Source organism: Argiope bruennichi, chromosome 7, assembly GCF_947563725.1.
Source record: "Argiope bruennichi chromosome 7, qqArgBrue1.1, whole genome shotgun sequence".
NCBI lineage: Eukaryota > Metazoa > Arthropoda > Arachnida > Araneae > Araneidae > Argiope > Argiope bruennichi.
Window position 1 is genome coordinate 27,304,272 of NC_079157.1, and position 22,674 is coordinate 27,326,945.

General features: G+C 31.7%; 1 protein-coding gene across 2 annotated transcripts in view; it reads left to right on the forward strand.

The window, feature by feature from the left end:
* LOC129975025 (MAM and LDL-receptor class A domain-containing protein 1-like) overlaps window positions 1-22,674 on the forward strand; it is a 170,514-nt gene that overhangs the window by 67,097 nt on the left and 80,743 nt on the right. For both annotated transcript variants that reach the window (XM_056087888.1, XM_056087889.1), the window contains exons 34-46: window positions 1,076-1,207; window positions 1,914-2,038; window positions 3,159-3,243; window positions 4,905-5,036; window positions 5,856-6,002; window positions 6,970-7,058; window positions 8,090-8,257; window positions 9,478-9,574; window positions 13,712-13,873; window positions 13,981-14,160; window positions 17,085-17,186; window positions 18,977-19,113; window positions 22,100-22,211. In XM_056087888.1, coding sequence (XP_055943863.1) covers window positions 1,076-1,207; window positions 1,914-2,038; window positions 3,159-3,243; window positions 4,905-5,036; window positions 5,856-6,002; window positions 6,970-7,058; window positions 8,090-8,257; window positions 9,478-9,574; window positions 13,712-13,873; window positions 13,981-14,160; window positions 17,085-17,186; window positions 18,977-19,113; window positions 22,100-22,211 — 1,668 coding nt within the window. The remainder of the gene's footprint in view (window positions 1-1,075; window positions 1,208-1,913; window positions 2,039-3,158; window positions 3,244-4,904; window positions 5,037-5,855; window positions 6,003-6,969; window positions 7,059-8,089; window positions 8,258-9,477; window positions 9,575-13,711; window positions 13,874-13,980; window positions 14,161-17,084; window positions 17,187-18,976; window positions 19,114-22,099; window positions 22,212-22,674) is intronic.

Here is a 22,674-nt window from a genome sequence, read left to right on the forward strand (position 1 = left end):
ATTGGACTCCATTCTTAAATCCAATCAAACTTCTGAAAGTTTAAAAATATTCTATATAGATTAATTCGAGATATCTGATTACTTCATTATAAAGAAAGAGTTAGAAAGACCTTTTCATTCCCGGATTATCATCGTAAAAAGGGCAAAGAGTTAAAAATCAGAACTGTTCTGTTTAAATCGGACTATCTGGTTATTTTATATATAAAGAAAGAGTTGGAAAGTCTTAGTTTCATTTTAATTATTTTATAGACTAATTTGAAACATTTTAACTTTTTAAAGAATTAAATTTAACTATTTTCAGGCCTTTGATGTCAGCTATTTGCAAACCATATTTACAACATTCGTAATATCAACTAGCTTTGATGAGTTAAATCTATCGCACCAAAAAAAAGTTATATTTTAAATTATATATGTAGAAAAACATATAAAATGAAAAAAATGGCGAAATCGGTTCAATTGTTGAGGCTGAGAGCTGTGTTAAGGTTTAATTTTTGCAATATATCTCGAATAGAGCATTTGTAATGTTTTATCTAAATACCATAAACTTTAAAATGAAATAAAAATCAGCGAAATCAGTACAGTTGGTGGGGCTAGGGAGTTCTGCCTTGATTTGAATAACATGGAATAGTATTTTTGAGATTTCTCTTGAAAATGGGTGGCGGTGAAAGACAACCATTGTAAACATATTTAGAGTTCATGGGTTTTCATGCAAAATAAAAACTGGCGTTATTGGACCATAGCTGGGACTTGTTTTTTATTTCCTATTTATTTTAAATTCATTAATTAATCGTTTTTGGATGATTCATGTTATTCATAAGAGAAAAAGAAAAAGAACATTAATTCAGATTTTAGAACAAAAAGTATGAAATTTGGAATTTTCTGGATTAATACGAAATACCAAATTAACCAATAAATGTTTCCCCTTCCATTCTCTGGAAGGAAATATTTTATTGTTACGCCATCTATACTGATCATGAGGAAAGGTTATATTGGATGTTATGTATTTTAGAACGAGCGAAAAATTCAAATCTAGAAAATGCATAATTTTTAACTTATCACCATTTTTGCATTTTAGGATATTTTATGGTCGCCACGACAACACTGTATATGTCTAGGGAAGGTTTAACAACCTACCTTGAAACCGTTGACTTACGAGATGCTTTCTCTACCTGCATGCTTGAATTCTGGTACAACGTACTAGGCAATAGTAAGTATCTTTTAAACCATCATACATTTATATCCTACCTTTGGCAATGCGCAATTTTATTTTATTTAGCATATTAAAATGTTAATCCCGAATTAAATTAAATTTTGATCTTATGCCAGTGGCGTCATCTGCTGGTGAATTTGTGAAATAGTAAATTTTAAAATTGAGGGGAAAAAATAAATAAAAATATAAAATACTCTGGTATTTAATACAAAAAATAGAATTTAAAAGAATAAAATAAAAATTTCTTTTCACATTTTACGTAAATTATTTATAATTGTAATATTGAGGAAAATTTTGATCAGTTTAATGCAATTTTTTTAATACTTCCTTCTTAGTTCCTGATTCCACATGCAAAATCATGCATCAAGTAATCATAATCTACTTTCCTGCGGCATCAAAATCATCATAATCTATCTATATAATAAACTTCCAAAACACATTTTAAAAATAGCAATGCAAATAGATTACTTTGTAAATGAACTACCAAGCTACTTATTAGAAACTCCAAGGACTTTTTATTGTAATGCACGGAGATTACTTCAAATGTAGTAACTAATCCACAGAAATAAAATGGTTTCTTGACAAAAATTCTCGAAATTTTTTGATATCCCCTCATAGTTACATGGAATGTATATCAATGAAAAATGTTTTATGTGCTTCTTTACTGTCAACCAACAAATCAACATATTTTTTTTTCTTTTAGTGAAACTTTCCGTGAATTTGAAAAGAAACAACAAAACGGTTCAAATTTGGGTGCCAGAGGGAGACAGCGACCAAGTATGGACGAAGGGTGAAGCATTCCTTGGACGCATACCAAGAAACTTTAGAGTATGACACGATTTTTACTACTTATATTTATTTAAATTACGAGGTAAGGTAAGGTGGTAAGGTCTCGTCTTGTGAGCAATAGGGTTTCAGGTTCGAGAACCGATTCCACCAAAGAACCGTCGTGTAAAGGGGTCTGTTGCACGTTAAATCCGTCATGCCAAACGTCCTCCAGCTGGTGTGGTGTGGTGTGGAGAGGGGGGTGCCAGCTCAGTTGTCGTCCTCGTCATCTGACCGCGGTTCAAAATTAAGAGGTCCGTCCCAAAATAGCCCTAGTGTTGTTTTACAACGGGACGTTAATATAACTAAACTTAAACTTAAAACTTAAATCACAATATTTAGTTCTCTTAGAAAATTTTCAATAACTGGTGCTAGTGTGCCGAGAATATTAAATTAGACTTGACTAATAAGGCTAGGGAAAAATGTATTAAATTTTATATTCCGAAATTTTTTCAGCAATACATTAATTTATTTCCATCTGCGAACTCATGCCTATCTAAAATGAATTTAATTCCACCGAAGAACCGTCGTGTAAGGGAGTCTGTTGCACGTCAAAATCCGTCATGACCAAACGTCCATCCGCTGGTGTGGTGTGGTGTGGAGAGGGGGTGCCAGCTCAGATGTCGTCCTCGTTATCTGACCGCGGTTCAAAATGACGAGGTCCGTCCCAAAATAGCCCTAGTGTTGCTTCAAACAGGACGTTAATATAACCAAACCAAACCTAAAATGACTATATTTATTAATTTTTTAATAACGAATTTGTCTATTAAGTACGATTAGAGAAACAAGCTTTATAATTTTCGTAAATGAAAAAAAAAAAAAAAGCTTTTTTTCTTAATTACTAGATTTTGCATAAGAAGTCAAAATCTACTCTTCGAGACGTCTTGTAATTTTGTAAAACTAGAATTGAAAAATTTTCATGAGATTTTAAAGATAATTTCAGTATTTCATTATTAGTTTAATAGTCTTTTCATCTGGTCAACTAATTCCGAGGAAATAATTTTGATTAATTGGCAATCATAGAATAACGAAGAAATTATTTGCCATTCTCTGTAGATAGCATTGACCGTTCAAAACCTAATAACTAAGAATGTATCTTCTTTTTTTATTTTTTTATTTATAGATAAATTTCCTAGCTGAGCGGAATCGGCAGGACGTAGCTCATATTGCAGTGGATGACGTAGTGATGAAAGGATGCGAGACATCAAGTGAGTTTAGAGCACATTCTTAATTAACAATCAATAGTATTGATGAATTAATTCATGAAAATATACTGACGGAAAAACATCCCAACACCAAGAAAAAAATTACTGCAAAGTAATGAAATTTGAATAATGTATTTGACTAGTTAACATGTTTGATTGATTAAATTTTGAAGATCACAGATTAATTTAAGCTCAAGAAAATGCATTCCAAATGTGAAATGCCGCTACATTAATAGCCGGTGTAACCTAAAGAATTTTGAATGCAAGTCTACAAACATGCATGCATTGTATCATACAGGTGCCAAATGCCACTTTGTGGTATGGAGTTCCATGCTTGTTGTTCTTGTTCTATCAATACTGGGATGGTAAGTGCTGCCTGTGGATGATGCGTGGGTTGTCGTCCAATCATATCTCATACGTGCTCAATGGGAGACAGATCTGGTGATCTCGCAGGCCAAGGTAGCATGTCGACACTCTATAGAGCACGCTGAGGTATGAGGGCGAGCGTTATCCTATTGGAAAACTTCCCCTTGAATACTGTTCATGAATGGCAGCACTAAAGGTTGAATTACCAGACTGACGCATAAATTTGCAGTCAGTGTATTTGGGATAACCACGAGAGTGCTCCTGCTGCCATAGGAAATTGCTCCCCAGACCATGATTCCAGGCGTAGGTCCAGTGTATCTTGAATGGTACCTGAGGCTAGCAATTGAGTGCAAGGAGTTAATATAGATTCATACTGCATAGAATAAAAACGAAAGGTGTGATTTAAAACAAAGTTCCCCATTTCAAAAGAAACCAGCAGGGAGTGGTCTGCCCAAAACTTTGTCCCATATTTTCTATACACTTGTCATGCCAGAGATGGCCTTACAAGAAATTGTGTACAATAGTTACAAAATATCAACTTTTTGCATGAATTTAGCATTTTTATGAATCTCTCGTGCCATCCTTGGCGAGTTATTCGGCGATTAATCACTCGCATGCGGTTAATAGTATTCGAAAATCGAATTTGCAGTTTTTGATGCGTTTTTCTCAACCGATTGAAACAAAAATTTGATACAAAACTGCACTTGTAGTTACAAAATACCATACCAAATTTTATATATTTAGGTCATTGCGTTTTTGAATTATCGCGTTTACAAGTTTCTGAAAGTACAGATCGACAGAGAGTCAGCTCGTAGTTGGATTAGGCTCAAACTTTTACAAGCATTTATACTATAGACGATGTGCAACGAATTTTATTTATCTAGATCTCTTCGTTTTGTAGTTACCGTGTTAACTTGTATTCGAACAGCCAGACAGATGGACTTTCTCTGAATAGATTTTACTCAAAATATGATAGAAATCTGCAAATTTGGGATAAATGTATTCCAAATTTCATCTGTCTGACTCTTTCTGAGTTATCTTTGAATTAGGTGGACGGACATTTTCCAAAAACGTATTTAACGAACTCAGGGTGGTCCAAAATGTGGAGATTCATCAAAATTACGAGTTCGAATTTTTGACGATTACTAAACTTTCTATATACTTCGAATACGAGAAAGTAAAAAATGAATTTTATTGTTCGCCAATAAAACTACTAAAACCGGATTATATGCAAAAAGAAGTATTTATTACAAATTATTTTGTATAAATGTTTTTTTTTTTTTTTTTTTCAATTCTAGCAACCGGAGAACCTGGTAGTTGCACCTCCGACCAATTCAACTGTAAGAATTCACGGTGCATCCCAATGGACGATATCTGCGATTACACCGACGACTGTGGAAATTTCGAAGATGAAAGGCAAGAAACATGTGGTAAGTTCGCTTTTGTGCCATCTTTTCAGATGTTATCTCACTTTTTATGTTGAATCAATGTTCCTGTCTGAAAAATCATGACATTCAGATCACTTTTTAATATCATATGTTTGACGCAGTATGGCTAAATTTGATTTTGTTTCATTAAAATCAAACGTCGAACTCTAACTCAGTTTATTTTTAATTTAGACACTACATTTTTATTTTATTTTATTTTTAAATCTGAAGGAGTGGATAGTTATCAGTACACCCAAAATATTTTTTAAATAATGCAACCTTATAAATGTACGGTTCGTTTCAGCATTCTGAGACGAGGACTTTTCGACGATTTTATCTCATGAAGGGGAGGGAAGCGGAAGGATATTCTTCTTCAGTCCTTGACCTTGATTTGCGCCCTATTAGATACTTTTGTTGTTCAATTTTTTCACGTGTAAGAGTATCGTGTGTGTCGTTTCTGACCGTATTTTTTGAATTGAGTCCGAGTTTATTTTATTGTTAAATGTAAACATCTCCTCCTTTCATCTGTCCTCTCACCCTTATTTTGACGAATTAAACTCATCATAATTAAACTCATCCTACTTTAGAAGTTAAAAGGAAAGTTTTAGATTTTGTGACTAATAGTTAATTTTTATACCTAGCTAACCTTTCTTTTATTAGTTATTCGGAGTAAACGCTTATAAATAAAAACTGGGCAATCAGGACATTTTACACTAACATTCGATAGACAATCAAAAATTGGAAAGATATAAGTTACTCTTAAATGTCTGGTTATTTTAGTTCAAAAGAATATGAATCTAATATGTGTCTGTACTTTTGTAGCAACCGCCATTTCTCGATGCAGTTTTGACCAATCCTTCTGCAATTGGATAAACGACAATTCAACTGGCGCTCAATGGCAACTCAGAGGACCTTTCGCCACTTTAGATCAAGGACCTACAAGAGATCACACAACAGGATCATCAAACGGTACCATTCTTTCTTATTTCTTTCTCATAAAGACATTTGAGGATTGAAACTAAAGTTCCATTTATACGTCTTTCAAAGGACTGACGGAATGGAAAATCATAAATTGATATTTTAATAAGCAATTTTGATTATTACAAACTTAATACAACTAATGCAAATTCATTTAAAAGAAACAATTTTAATGTTCTTAAAGATACCTTAAGTATATTAAGCACTGAAAGCAAGAAAGCTTAAGTAAAGCATTGAAAGCAAGAATTAAATTTTTAAGTTCATTATATAGGTAGGGCAAATCCTTCTTTTATTAATTAAACATTTCTTATTTTATGCGATCATGCTAATGATGATAATCATTTAATTATAAAAAGTTTTAATGGTTATTAAGCACAAAATTATCAATCGAATTTTCATTGATTTTTTTTTATTTAAACAATAACAATCAAAATATGTTCAAGATTTTTAAATGGGAGCCTTTGTGGCTTTAAAGGAAGGTGGGAAATATCGCATTCTTCTTAATCATTGTTTAAATTACGTTAGACGACATATTTCAATTAATTAATCATTTGTGATTAATTCTGTGAGTGATACTGATATCACAGTTCATATATTCCTCGAAAATAACATCAGTTCACAAAAGATTTCAATAATTTTCAACACTGAAAATAACCTATGACTGAAACTTTTATCTCGTTTCGTCAGTTATAGGAAGACGTTTATTGTACAATGGTTACTAATAAAATAAATCTATGATGGAATGTGATGACCGTGTAAGAGACATATAAATAATTTTTTACTGTAATTAGTTAAACAAAACCAAATCTGTCTGTTCATGTAAATAAAAATTATTAAATCAGTGTAAAAATTATATTTATTGTTTATTAGCAAAAAAGTATTTAATTTATTTTATTATTTGACAATGAAATTATGATGTAAGCATCTTTTCCTAACTTTTTGTTGCTTGTAATTCCAGGCCAGTTTTTGTACTTACCCGGTAGAATTAACAAAAAAGTATCAGCAAGAATTATCGGACCGATGCTCCAAGCTGCACAAGGTTGCCAGGTAACAATCGAATATATTATATTATTTTAATTCTAAATTGATATTTCATCCGAACATTTTTAATACTTAAAATAACTGAATATTTTAATATCAAGGATGTTAATATGAAATTAGTTTTTCAGTTAGTTAGATTTATTTATGTGAAATAGATATATAACAGTTTTTTTTATCAATAATTAAGCATAATAATTTTTTATTTATTTGATCATGAATTGAATTATATTTGATAATGTTGCATTGGAAACAGAATCCTCTAGAAAGTATTTAGCAAATTATTCAAATAATTATTTGAAAAATAAATGTTACAGCTTAGTTGATTTAGATATAAACGAAGTGAAATAAATACAGAAATACTTTTGTTTTTACTGTACCAACTTACACGAGCTGGAGCTGTTCGTAGTGGCCTGATGATAATGTCTCAGCATCAGGACCGGAGGATTCCAGGTTCGAGATACAATTCCACCTTGAACGCAGTGTAAGCGGGTCTGGTGGTCGTTAAATTTGTCGGAGGCAAATGCCCTCCCGTTGGTGTAATAAGGAAGCTTGGAGAGGCAGTGCTAGCTCAAGTACCGTCCTTGTTATCTGACCGTAGATCAGAATTACTAGATCCGTTCCAAAATAGCCATAGTAATGCTTTAAAACTGAACATTAATATAACTAAACTAAACCAAACTACGCGAATTCGAAGTTATGCAGTTCCTGATTTTCTCTTTCCACTTGCAGTAATTTCTATTATAGAATTCAATATAAATGCAAAATTCGTAACTATCAATTTAAAAAACGTTGAAATAAAAATAACATTAAAAAAAAACATTTTTTCGAAAAATTTCCGAAAGTTGTGTCAGAAATAAAGTCTTTCATGCTGTTATAAATCTTGCCAAATAATCTCATTTAATCTTTTTTTTTTTCAATTCAAATTATGTGTATTTAGTGTGCTTGTATTAAAAATTAAATATTTCGAAAAAAAAAACACTATTTTTTATTCTTGTTGATTCTTTTTTTCTATAAATGCATATTTTGTATTCCTACAGATTCGATTCTACTTTGACATCAGAGGACTGGGACCGCTTACATTGCAAATCAAAACTCGAACATCCTTGAACGGTGATGAAAAGGTAGTCTGGACAAGAGAAGACGCGACCGAAGGGTACTTCTTCACCGAGGACAGATTCACATTCAACGAAGATCGTAGCTTCCAAGTAAATGTCTTATTCAAATTATTCTTTTTCAGTCTTTTTTTATTTACAGCCATAGAAATGGATATCATATTCACCCTTAACTGGGGAGGTGTGGTTCTGTCAGACCGCTAAGGATAAACTTTCGGTCACCCCTATTCTATTTATACTCTATTGAATGGATTGATCCTGTAACTTCCTGTTTCGTGACCTTCACTATACGTGCACATTTTCAACCGAATGCTTTTTAAAATATTTCAGCTATTTCTTTGCGCGTCGTCTGTGAGACTGCACCTCCCTTTTAGTGTTCAAATGTTATACAAGGCTTAGCAGACTGTTCTAAAACTTGATCCTCGAAATATTATCCAACCTACTGATCTTCGTTATGAAGCAGAGTTCCAGAGACTTTAAAACTAAGCAGAAAGTGAATTTAGAGGTGAAAATATTTGTACAGAAAATTTTTTTCGATGAAACTTCATATTCGGCTAATTTTGATATGTATGTTCAAATATAATTATTTTTTCTAGTGATAATGTATTTTGAAAAATCTCTAAAATATATTGATATAACAAGAGAAATATCTACAGAATTTACAGGCTGATTTTTATACTAGTACTTAACATGTATACTTAAAATACCTTCGAAAGAATCGTATAGAAAGGATGCGATAGTAAAAAAGGGTCAATTTTACCCATTGCCAATTTTTTTAATATAATTGTTGAATTTTCCATTATATTGTTTTCTGTATTCATTTGTATACTGGAAAAATATGTGTGAATCAAAAAATAAAAAGTGATATGTTTTTTCAAGAATATTATTTGTTGTAACATGTAATTTGATAAGAAAATATATGCTCCAAAGCAATTACTTTTTCAATGACAATACGTTTTGAAAAATTTCTAAAGCATATTTATATATCAAGAACAATATCTACAGAATATATAGGCCGGTTTTCATACTAATACTTTCATTAGAAAATTTAATTTGAGTGTAAAGAAAATGCGGTCTCGTAGACCGAACCTCATCAGTTAAGTTCTAAATTTTCACCTTCCCAGTTAAGGGTTATCTTATAGCATCCATCTCTGGATGCAGACAGAGTGGAAAGTTCTTTATAAATTATTTACTTTTATTACGAGATACTTTGTTCTATTTTTGAAACTACAAAATTTATACAGGTCAATTTTCTTATAGATGATTAAAATATTTGATATCATTTTAATATTTTTCATGATTATTATTTATAGGTAATAATTGAAGGAGCTATGACTATATCAAAAGGAAAAACGAACTACATCGCATTGGACGATATTTCCTTCAGCCACAAATGTGTTCCTCAAATAAGTAATGATCTTTTCTGTTTACGTATCATACATAAATTGTATTAATCACTGTTTTATTTTCATTTCATAAAAAATATATAATTTCTAAAATTAATTATGTCTAAAGAAAAAGCAAAAAGAAAAAACTTAATGAATAAATTTTTAATAATAATTAATAAAAATTCTTGTTGAATATTTAAAATATAATAAGGTGTGTTGTTATTGTTTCTTATGGCACTTGCCATGGACAAGCCCGCTGTTACGAAGACAGCGATTTTAAGCCGGTGGGGGAGCATTTCTTGTTTTTATAATAGCGCCAACTAGGGCCAAGAGTACGACTTTGCTACTCACGCATCACTCATTCGCTTGCACAACCCCTTTTTACAGGAGGGCACATTCACACATCTCACAGATAGAACAACGGAAGAACAACCATGCCCAAACCCGGACTCAAACCCAGGACGCCCAGATCACGGGGAATAAAAAGGTGTTTTCTAAGCGAGTAAAATGAACTTTAAATTATTTCAAATATATTATAATAACTGATAAAGGCCTTCGTAGCTGAACATGTTTTGAGCGAAAGTGTTTGAAAAGCATGGTTGATAGTTGTTGTTGCTTATCCCCCTTGGAATGAACACCAATTCAAACCAAGAGATCGGGGAAAGAGGGGTGCAGTAGCTTCTGAGGGTAAGACCCCTGACCACCCGACGGCAGAAATCTGACTTTAGCTCATATGAAGATGACACTCACACACTCGCTTGCACAACCACTTTTTACATGGGGCTTTTTCACACACCTCACAGATAGAACCAGGTAAAGAATAACCATGCCCGAACCAGGACTCGAACCCGGGACGCCCAGATCATAAGGAAGACGCATTGCCTCTAGGCCAGGACGCCGGCTGGTTGATAGCAATATGCTTAAAAAAAATTAATGCAAGCTTTGAAATTTAAAACGAAATAAAAAAAAAATCTAGAAAAGAAATAACATCTCTTTCATAATACTTATTTTATATTTATTATGCTTTACGGCATCATTAATTAGCTAGCAGAACCAAATATTTTTAAAATTATATTCAGATATATTTAGAAAAAATTTTTCAATTCCTTTATATTTTTTGAACTTTTTGATGTAAGTTTTATACTATTTTTTTCCTTAAGAATATTTAAAAAATGGGTAAGAAATTTCTGAAATCGAAATCATTCAACTAAGTGAACAAGAATATATATATATATATATATATATATATATATATATATATATATATATATATATGAATGAGCATTTTAATTGATTTGAAAATGTTTATGGCCAAGAAGCCAATTAAAATTGCCATCATAGGCAGACATTTCCCATTTGTGTGGTGTAGAAATTAAGAGAATAGGATGTTATTGCAAGCATTTTACTGGTGATCAGTCCGCAGTTCAAAGCTGCAAGATCTCTCCCAAAATCTTAAGTTATATAAAACTAAATCAGAAATAATAAAAAAAAATTATGAACTTTCTTACCTAAAAGCGGAAATCGTGATAATTCAAGATATTTTATTCCAAAAGGGAGAAAAACTGGGACAAAGAGAAAAATTCTAATAATTTTAATTTATATTATTTTAATTTTATTATTTATTTAGAGCACTGAATCAAGAACACTATAAAAAACAAAGCTAAATGTTGGCGTTTCTGTTATAAAAGTCAAAAATTATTAAAATTTTTTTAAAAAATTGATTGTTATTATTATTAATATGAAATATCCGACTAGGCAGAATATATAGTTGCTGAAGGACATTGAGCTGAGAGGGGGGCCTCAGACAGGGTAATTAAAAAGTTTTCGTTTAAAAATTATACCAATATCAGGTTTATAAAAAGTATCAATTTAATGAATTATATAATGTTAGTATAATTGTACTTCTTTGTTAACTAAGATTCGTTAACTCCAAGTTTCATGACGTTCGCTTAATTATCAAAGTAATTATTAACATTGAGCGTCTATTGAAATAGTAATGTGTGCAAGCAAAAAGGCTTCTCAATCATAAGCCATAAGAAAAAAAACATACATTTTCACAAAATTAGCAAAATTGAAAAACTGCATAGAACAAACCATTAAAATGATGTTAATAATGTGTTGTATCAAAGTAATTATTAACATTGAGCGCCTATTGAAATAGTAATGTGTGCAAGCAAAAATGCTTCTCAATCATAAGCCATAAGAAAAAAAAACATACATTTTCACAAAATTAGCAAAATTGAAAAAATGCATAGAACAAATCATTAAAATGATGTTAATAATGTGTTGTATCAAAGTAATTATTAACATTGAGCGCCTATTGAAATAGTAATGTGTGCAAGCAAAAATGCTTCTCAATCATAAGCCATAAGAAAAAAAAACATACATTTTCACAAAATTAGCAAAATTGAAAAACTGCATAGAACAAACCATTAAAATGATGTTAATAATGTGTTGTATCAAAGTAATTATTAACATTGAGCGTCTATTGAAATAGTAATGTGTGCAAGCAAAAATGCTGCACAATCATAAGCCATAAGAAAAAAAAACATACATTTTCACAAAATTAGCAAAATTGAAAAAATGCATAGAACAAATCATTAAAATGATGTTAATAATGTGTTGTATCAAAGTAATTATTAACATTGAGCGCCTATTGAAATAGTAATGTGTGCAAGCAAAAATGCTTCTCAATCATAAGCCATAAGAAAAAAAAACATACATTTTCACAAAATTAGCAAAATTGAAAAACTGCATAGAACAAACCATTAAAATGATGTTAATAATGTGTTGTATCAAAGTAATTATTAACATTGAGCGTCTATTGAAATAGTAATGTGTGCAAGCAAAAATGCTGCACAATCATAAGCCATAAGCAAAAAACATAGATTTTCACAAAATTCGCAAAATTGAAAAAAAAAAAAATGCATAGAACAAATCATTAAAATGATGTTAATAATGTGTTGAAATATGTGATTTATTTGACTAGTTTATTAAAAGATTTCACAGCGTGCATTGTGTAGGACCGCAGAATATCCAAATATGCCATTGGCTATTAAGGTGCTTTTCCTGAAAGAAAACTTCATACTTCTTTTATTGTCTATTATATTTCGAATACTTCAAATAATAACAATGATAATATTTTCCCAAAGTCTTTGACTAACAACAACTCACAATCTCAAACAGCGTCCATTGTCTAGGACAAAAAAAAAATGTTCAAATCTACCTCAGGCTATTAAGGTTCTTTTCCTGAAAAAAAAAGCATAATTCTTTCATTGCCTATGATATTTGAAATACTTTAAACAATAACAATGAAAATACTTTCCCAAAGTCTTTAAGTAACAAAAACTCACATTTGAACGCAGCGTGCATTGCCTAGAACTAAAAAAAAATGTCTAAATCTGCCTCAGGCTATTAAGGTCCTTTTCCTGAAAAAAAAAGCATAATTCTTTCATTGCCTGTGATATTTCAAATACTTTAAATAATAACAATGAAAATACTTTCCCAAAGTCTTTGAGTAACAAAAATTCACATTTGCACACTGCGTGCATTGCCTAGAACTAAAAAAAAAATGTCCAAATCTGCCTCAGGCTATTAAGGTCCTTTTCCTGAAAAAAAAAGCATAATTCTTTCATTGCCTATGATATTTCAAATACTTTAAATAATAACAATGAAAATATTTTCCCAAAGTCTTTGAGTAACAAAAATTCACATTTGCACACTGCGTGCATTGCCTAGAACTAAAAAAAATGTCCAAATCTGCCTCAAGCTATTAAGGTCCTTTTCCTGAAAAAAAAGCATAATTCTTTCATTGCCTATGATATTTCAAATACTTTAAACAATAACAATGAAAATACTTTCCCAAAGTCTTTAAGTAACAAAAACTCACATTTGAACACAGCGTTCATTGTCTAGGATCGCAAAATATCCAAATCTGCCACTGGCTATTAAGTTCCTCTTCCTTGAAAAAAAAAGCACAATTCTTTCATTAGCCTCTGATACTTCAAATACTTTAATTAATGACAATGATAAGATTTTCCCAAAGTATTTGACTAACAAAAAGTTTTAAAAATCCAACTTGTTGATTATTTTCTTCATTCGTTTACTTATGTAAATAATTTATTGAAGTATGGTACCTAACTGGTCTTCTTATCCACAGCTCCTCTTCCAACTGTTCCACCTGAAATTACAACTATTTCACCTGCAAAAATCTGTTCTTCAAATGAGTTCCCATGCGCAAGTAAAAGTCAATGCATTCCAAAAGAACAGAAGTGTGATTTCAAAGACGACTGCACCGATGGTTCAGATGAAACCCATTGCGGTAATAACAAATTCTGGTTTCTATTCTAAGGATTCTGTATCAGCCATCTTGCAAGTTATATCAAAAGCAGATTTAAACTCACTTATATTCATTTTATTTTTTATCAGGAAAGTGCGATTTCCACGAGGACATGTGTGGTTTAGTCAACACGGCGTCTTGGAGTGTGTACCAGTGGAAACGCGTCAACGCAGAAGTGTTCTCGATTTCAAACAATTCAACTGCACCAGACAGCGATAGCACAGGAAACAAGCAAGGCTATTTTGCAGTTCTCACCGGCAAACAATTTTGTAAGTAAAAAAGAAAATTTGCATTTATTTCAATAATTCAAAGTTTTACAACTTGCTGATGATTTGGTTCTAGTTTGATACGTAATAAATATGATTGTGGACTGGTTATGGCTGGACTAGCCAGTGTCTTAGAAGCCAGGAATTTCTGAATTCATAAAATATACATGACGTGCTTTTTTACGAGTTTTGCTTCTATACAAATTTACCTTTCAAGTCTTAAGGATTAATTGAATGGGAAAATGTTCAATACTCTAGTTTGATATATTAATAAAGGTTATTGTGTAAAGGTTAGGACTAACCAGTGTCTTAGAAGCCAGGAATTTCTGAATTCGTTGAATATACATGATGTGCTTTTTTGCGAATTTTGCTTCCATACAAATTTACTTTTCAAGTCTAAAGTATAAGGATTAATTGAATGGGGGAAATGTTCAATATTGTTACAAAATTTTTCTTCTACAAATACCGTTAATCAATCGCAATAACTCAGCGCATTTAATTGCTATAGTTCAGCAGCTTGCTTGCTGTCTAATCCTCTAGTCTTTTTACTCGTCGGCGACTTCGACCACTCTCACACACACAACTTTTTACACACGACTTCAGAGTGCCCGTCTTTTATAGTTCCGGGAGGCAGGGCTAGAATCTTCAGACCAATCAGGGCGTATCAGAGTGTATCTTGGTTCCCACTGCATGGATCGTGAAACTTCTCGAACTTTCCAGTATGATCCATTTAGTCGCCAAACTCGCCAAAATTATCGCCAAGCCACCAAATGCTCTCCAAGTCTATCGCCAAGCTCTGAGTTCATTGATCTCAGCACGTACAGGACAGATCGTACAACGGTCTTTCTTACTATGGCTCTATTCGTGCCGGATAGCAAAACTACAGGTTTGTAACAATATTGTGAATGGGTGTTCTACATTTCATATTATATTTTATCTTCAATTTTCGATTATTATTTTTAAAATCTGTTAACTCTCGTTTGGTATTCATAAGCACCTTAAAGAGGAGCACACCCCTATATAACGATGATGAATAAAATGCAAGATAAAAAAGAATATTTAATAAGAAATTCATGATAAAATAAATAGGATAAAGCTGAAAAGGTACTGACTCATTAAAAACTGTACTGAATTTGATCTACTTCTGAGGTCACGTGAGATTTCCTGCAGCTTCTTTTGGCAACAATCACAGCTGCTAGTATGCATACAAAAGCCTCTGGTTGGATTTCTAGGTTTCAGGATTCATATTGCTTCTTTAAAATGAACATGAGTTAATAAAAAGTTCGTACTTGAGATAGTGAGAATTTCTATAGCAGGTTTAATAATACAACACATTCAGCAGAATACTAGACAAGATGTTGATTACCATGTCGATTTCTGCAAAAGAATTTATATATATTAAATTTGAGATTTCATTAGTGGACAAAGGAGTCTTGGAAATCTTTAAACCTTTTAATACTTATGAAATACCTAATTAATTATTTGTGGTTCTGTCAACATTATCATTAATATAATTTTATATCTGTATAACTTTGTTGGATATCTTTCATAATGAATAAGTATATCTTGAAATACCTTCGGACAGAAAGATATATTAAAATAAAACAAATCTTTTCTACTTCAAATATTTAACAAAATTTTCTAAATATCAATATATAAACATATCAAACACATATCAATAATATAAACAATAAAAACAAAACAATAAACAAATAAACAATTTTTACAAAGCCCTGGAAATCGCCAAAAAAGACAAATTCGGATTTTTCAATTCAATCTTGGTAATCTGAAAAATCACCAAGTAAAACCGGAATGCAACCATCTTGGCGAAATCTTGGTATCTTATATATATTGACGCTTAGCAATTTTGGCATAATCTTAAAATCGCCAAATAAACACTCAGTATGAGCACAAAATCTAAATTCACATATCAACAATATAAACAATAAAATAACGATTTATATATTTTTCTACGAATCATTATTCCACATTTCGAGCAAAAACATAGTTTGAATCGCTTAAATTAAAATTTATATGGTAGTTGTTTATTTTTACAGAGCCCTGGAAATCGCCAAAAAAGACAAATTGGGATTTTTCAATTCAGTGTTAACGATCCTGGCGTAATCTGAAAAATCACCAAGTAAAATCGGAATGCAACCATCTTGGCGAAATCTTGGTATCTTATGTATATTGACGCTTGGCAATTTTGGCATAATCTTAAAACTGCCAAATAAACACTCAGTATGAGCACAAAATCTAAATTCACATATCAGCAATATAAACAATAAAATAACGATTTATATATTTTTCTACGAATCATTATTCCACATTTCGAGCAAAAACATAGCTTGAATCGCTTAAATTAAATTTTATATGATGGTTGTTTATTTTTACAAAGCCCTGAAAATCTCCAAAAAAGACAAAATGCCGCCAAATTGGTTTTTTTTTCAACTCAGCGATCCTGGCGTAATCTGAAAATCACCAAGTTAAACAGGATTGCAAACATCTTGTCAAAGTCTTGGCATCTTATGCATATTGAAGCTTGGCAATCTTGGCGTAATCTGAAAATCACCAAGTTAAACAGGATTGCAAACATCTTGTCAAAGTCTTGGCATCTTATGCATATTCAAGCTTGGCAATCTTTTCGTAATCTGAAAATCACCAAGTTAAACAGGATTGCAAACATCTTGTCAAAGTCTTGGTATCTTATGCATATTGAAGCTTGGCAATCTTGGCGTAATCTGAAAATCGCCAAATAAACACCCCTATTAGCACAAAATGCCCAACAATATTTTCACCATATTGTACAATATGCAGAATATGAAATAATAAAGTGAAGATATCGTAACAGTATGGAGTGTTAATAGGGCCATGCCGTATTAATATAATTATCTTAAGACAATAAAATATATTATTTTTAATTTCAGATCAATATTATGCTAACGCAGTGATGCGAACACCAGCACTTGGCGCCACTTCTCACTCATGCAGACTTGAATTTTATTACCATTACAACATCCAAGGAGGAGGTAAAAAATATTTCCTGATATAGTGTATTTCATATAGGGATGACGAATATTTTACGAGCGGTTATTATGTAACCAATATCAAAAAGTCACAAATACAAGTGATCAATACTTTTCAAAGAGGGGTGTGATAAAAATCCTTGATACGATCTTACTGATGATATTTCGATTACAGGTTTTGGATCACGATAGAAAGTAACAATCGATACGATATCATTGAAATTTCCCGGAGCGGTGACTTCACTGGAAAGTAACAATCGATACGATCTGTCCAATGGAAGCTCTCGAAAGAAATCTGTGATTGGATTGAAAAGTGAACGGACCGGTTATTGGAATTTTCGTATCGTATCATTGAATTGCATATACCTGAAATTTATCGGAGTGGTGATTTCACCGGAAAGTGCGAAGTCACCGCTCCACTTTACGGGAGTGACCGATATTCGTATTTGATGATGCACTATTCCATACACATCATTTTTAATTGCTCGTGACATGATTGACTTTGATTACATGCATTCTGTTTACTGCTGGCGCCATCTATTGGTAGAATATAGGACTAAAGTAAACATTTTAATGAAATGACATATATTTTTAACTCACCTTTTCCAGAAAATGGTTCACTCTAATAAATAAATTAAATAAATAGTTTTGAGAAAAAAAAATAAAATTTAAGAAGTAAGCTGAAACAGATAAATTAATTCAATCACACGTTACTTAAATTAGTAAATTAAGTATTAATTACAATGAATAAATTTTATATTTAATATTAAGTAATAATTTTTAATTAATAATATGATTGAAATAACAGATATTTGGAACGCATATTTAAATATAACAATAGCAATATTATTTGTTATTCAAAAAATCGTGGATTATGCATCCCTAATTTCATATTTGAAATTAACTAATTATATAAAGGGAGTTTTTTGAAATTGAAAATATCATATTTTTTTACACCAATTTAGAAATTTCTTAAAAGTGAATTTTTATTTCAGTATAGATTAACGTGTTTAAAGCAGTTTGCGTTTTTTAAAGAATTGAATAAATATATTACAGTTTGTTTTCGCCTAGATTATATGAGGTGTCCATTTTGATTGTGATACCAATAGCTAATTTCTATGCCATTAGAAATATAGTTTCAATTGAAAAATATAATTCAAATGACTAAAGAATTATATATAATTAGAATTTATAATATTCTTCCCTTCGAAATTAGTATCCTGATAAGGAAAATAGTTTTAAATATAACTCTAATGGGTGATGAATGGATGCCAAGCTAATGATTTTCGGCCTTAGTGGAAAACTTGGCGATGAATCTGGGGACTCTGGCGACAAAAATAAAGGACCCATAATATTTGAGAATCTATAAGGACTTGTGTTCCGGCATTTGCATTCGAAGATTTTGCAAGTATATCTTTTTACGTGTTAGTAAAACATCCTAATTTAATTTATTTCGGATTAATTATAATAGCTATTTAAAAGCAATGGCAGTTTTAGTTTTGTTCAGTGTGAAACCGCAAGAAGTTTATTTGGTTCCATATGAACCGTAAAAATTCACATGAATGTAAATTATTCTCCGGTTTTAAGATAAAAATAAACTTTATAACTTCTCAGAATTACAGTATTTAAATATACAAATAAATTTAGGAAATGAACAAGCAATGTCCAATGTAATTTTCTAATTTCTCATCATGATGAATTATAAACAATTTTAAAAATATTAAAATTCTACATAATTGTTTTTTTTTAAAAGATTTGGATACATTTTAATTGGATTTAATATGATTAATTAGGTCATTTACGAGTGTACATAAAACATCCGGGTTATATTGCTTCAACTTTACGATTTGAACGAAAAGGAACAGACGCCACAGGAAAAGAATGGCAGTTCGAATCAGTATACATTGGCAACTACGCTGCTGGAAGAATGGTAAATATTTGACATATTTTAGCTTGACATTTTTAATGCTAAAATTTGTTATAGCATTAAATTTAATAGCATAAGAACAATTGATTACAGTTCTTCTTCTTCTTTTTTAAAATTTAATTTTAGAATTCGACTTTTTAAATACCTTCCAACATACCGAAGAAATATAACGCAAATTGAGGCTAGATATAAAAATAATTTATAATCTCTTCTTTAACATTGTTTTTTATAATGTCTCTTTTAACTGACCGTAATGGTACATCGGATTTTCTTAATTTAATCCACCGAAATGCATAATAAAAAAATGACCACAAGAGACTCAATTATTTGAAAGATCCAGATAGAGATGACCTAAGAATAAGAAAGAATTTGGACCAGGAAAAAACAAAAGGCAATCCAGAAGAAGAAATTTTAATGTAAAATAGATTTTACTTTGAGTTCATCTATTGTTACACAAAGAAACCATTGGGAGTACCATCCTTTCCCGGATTGTCTTGTATACTTACCAACAAAACCTCCTTTTCAACAACTTCCTAGAGGTTATTGTCTTTCTATCCTCCTCGTCAACCCCTGAATGTGTGTCGATGGTGGGTTAATATAGAGAGGAAGGCAAGCAACCCCTCGAAGGTCATGGCAGCTTATAAGCAGGAGTGCCATCCCTCACTTCCTGAAGTCTGCGTAAAAGTGACGCAGTATGGTGCGTTTTGTGCTTCGTAATATAATGAAGAAAGCTATGTATTTTGGATGTCTTCTTTTCAAACAATTGAATCCAAATCCTAACACAGATCTATAAATTTGGCCACAACACCACATATCGAATTTTATTTATCTAAATTGTTGTGTTTTGAAGCATTTAATATATATATATATATATGTAATGATATTTTAAACTCATAATTTAATCCAAATTAATTTCCAAGATTTTATCTTAATTTAGCCCATAGTAACTTCATCCTAAAATATTCTCTCATTTCGTGATCCAATTCCACTTTCGGTTTAATTAATTCCTCTGTAAAACTAATGCGCCATCAGTACTACGTCTCAAATGAAAGTGATCCCTTCGGTGCCCTTGAAAAGGTGTCAAAAGTCACCACGTGTATTCAATTGGCGCGTGGCCGGAAATCCTATGTTATTTTAAGACTAGTGATCATTTGTTTCGCGCTTCTTTCTTTTTTCTGACTTTGTGCCGCACTGCGTCTGCTTGTAAATAAATTGCTTTCCCGAGATGGATGTTAAAGAGAATTAAAAATACAACGTCTCGTCTATGTCTTCAAACCTGCCTTCTGCTTCAAACAAAATAATGAATTCTGATTGTAAATTTGTGCACCAAAGTTCATCCATAATGCTCCTTGTGCTTATGAGTTATCTTATTCACGTGCATACCAGAATCTATATTTTGAGGGAAATCTATAAACTTAGCTAAGATTGCACACCAAATTATATCATTCTAACTCAATGGAGTTTAGAATTATTGTGCTTACAGACAGACAGTCATCATTTCAGAAATGTTTGTTGTATATTCATTGAGGTTTGAAACGATGAGTTTTATCAAAATCTCGAAGTCGAATGTTTTGATGATTGCAGTACTTTCCCTTTATATAAATCATGTATGAGAAATAAAAGAGACTGTCAAAGCTTGGATTTTCTTCGGTCGAATGTTTTATGCCGGTGGCAATATGTAATGGTACTTTGCATACGACTGTTAAATTGTTGTAGTTCTTAAACAACTGAGGCTGTAACATCTTGGTGATATGTTGTTGTTTCTTATGGCACTTGTCACAGACAAACCAGCTGACAGTGGCAGCGATTTTCAGCCCAGATTTTCAGTCTCTCTTGTTTGAGTAGCGCCATCTAGGATCAAGAGCATGACTTAGCTACTCATGCGTCGCAACCCATTTCACGGGGCAGACTTCATTCATACATTTTCATTCACAGATCGTAATTTAGACCTGAATCAGAGAGCGATCACCTCTGAACCAGTACCCCCAGTAGTATTATCTCGACTTGGAGGACCACCATATATTTATACGTGCACAAGCCACCTTATACACGGAGAGTCTTCGGCGGGGTTCGAACTTTCTACACAAGGGATGCGAGTCCAATATTGGAGATATAGAGGCTTAAAGCTACCCCAGTCAATGACTAAAGATGATTTATGTATATCTTTTATTTGTAATATCGGGATTAAAAAAGTATTCTCGATATGCACTTAGTTTTATATACAGCAAAGATATTAAATAAATTATCACCATAGTTCTCGACGTTCTTCTTCCTCGGTAGCGTCCAGGGGTCTCCCGTTCTACTTCACCCCGTTTCCTTTCGTCTACTCCCTCTTTCCACCACCCTTTGTTCTTCACTAAATAGTCTTACATTGGAGGTGCGTACGATATGGCATAGTGGGGTCTTTTGGTACAAGGTCCAATTTAGGACAAGCTGCGCCATTCAGAGGGATTTTAAAACAGTTACAGTATAAAAATTGTAAATAAAACAAGGATATATTGTAAAACGCCAAAAGTTGAGAAGATCAACGATTTATCACAATTTGGCAGAAGGTTAAAAAAAAGACTCAAATTCTAAATGCTATGAAGAAAACCAATTCCGTTTAAAAAGTCAAAATATTTTGAGTGAGGTTTCTCACCCACTCAAATCAGGCCCTGCAGATTTAAAATAGGCGAATGAAACGATCAGAAGTAAAATTGGAACATTGAGTAAGAATATGGGCAATAGAATTGACCACATTACAGTTCCTACAATGAGGGGCCCATTCACCAAACAGCAAATGTCTATGTGTATACTTTGGGTGGGGTATAGGGGGTGGATCAACTGCTGTCGGGGTGCGTCACAAGGCTAGCGAATGAATCAATGATTAGCCGTTAGGTTTTGGTCCCCATATTTGGAAGTTTAGAGTATTATTTATTTGTTTTTAAATCAATATTTATTTTTATATCATGCTAAACATTTTTATAATTTTTGTCTTTGCACTTTATAGATTGAATTCCATGGAAACGCAATCTACCCAAAAGTTTCCAATCAAGTTCAGGACGTAGCCATTGACAACATCAACTACGTAAACTGTGATCCAAATCAAGTCTACTCTGATTGTAAGTATGCTTGCTGATTGTACGGCAATTTATTAATGGAAAAGTATTAATTTTCTTATATTACAAGCAAAGAAATACTTTTGATTAAGGCACTTTCTCTATTTGCATTGATTTCTTTCTCTACTGATGGCTTTTTATCCGCTAGTTGAATTAATTATTTTATCATATTTGTAAAAACAATATTGACTATATCTCTCAATTTGAAATATGAAAAGATTTATTATATTTAATTTTTAAATGCTGTATCTAACTTGGATTAAAAATACCTTTACCTGATAAATAATAGAAAAGATTTTTAACCGATTATTCTTAACTTGTTGATTCTATTTACCAAAAATATCTGAAAATTTAGACAAATTTTTCCGTAATATGCATCATTAAGTTATTTTTCAAAAATTGAAAAGTATCAACTACTATTTTTCAAAAGTAGGAAAAATCAAGTAATATTTTTCAAAAGTAGGAA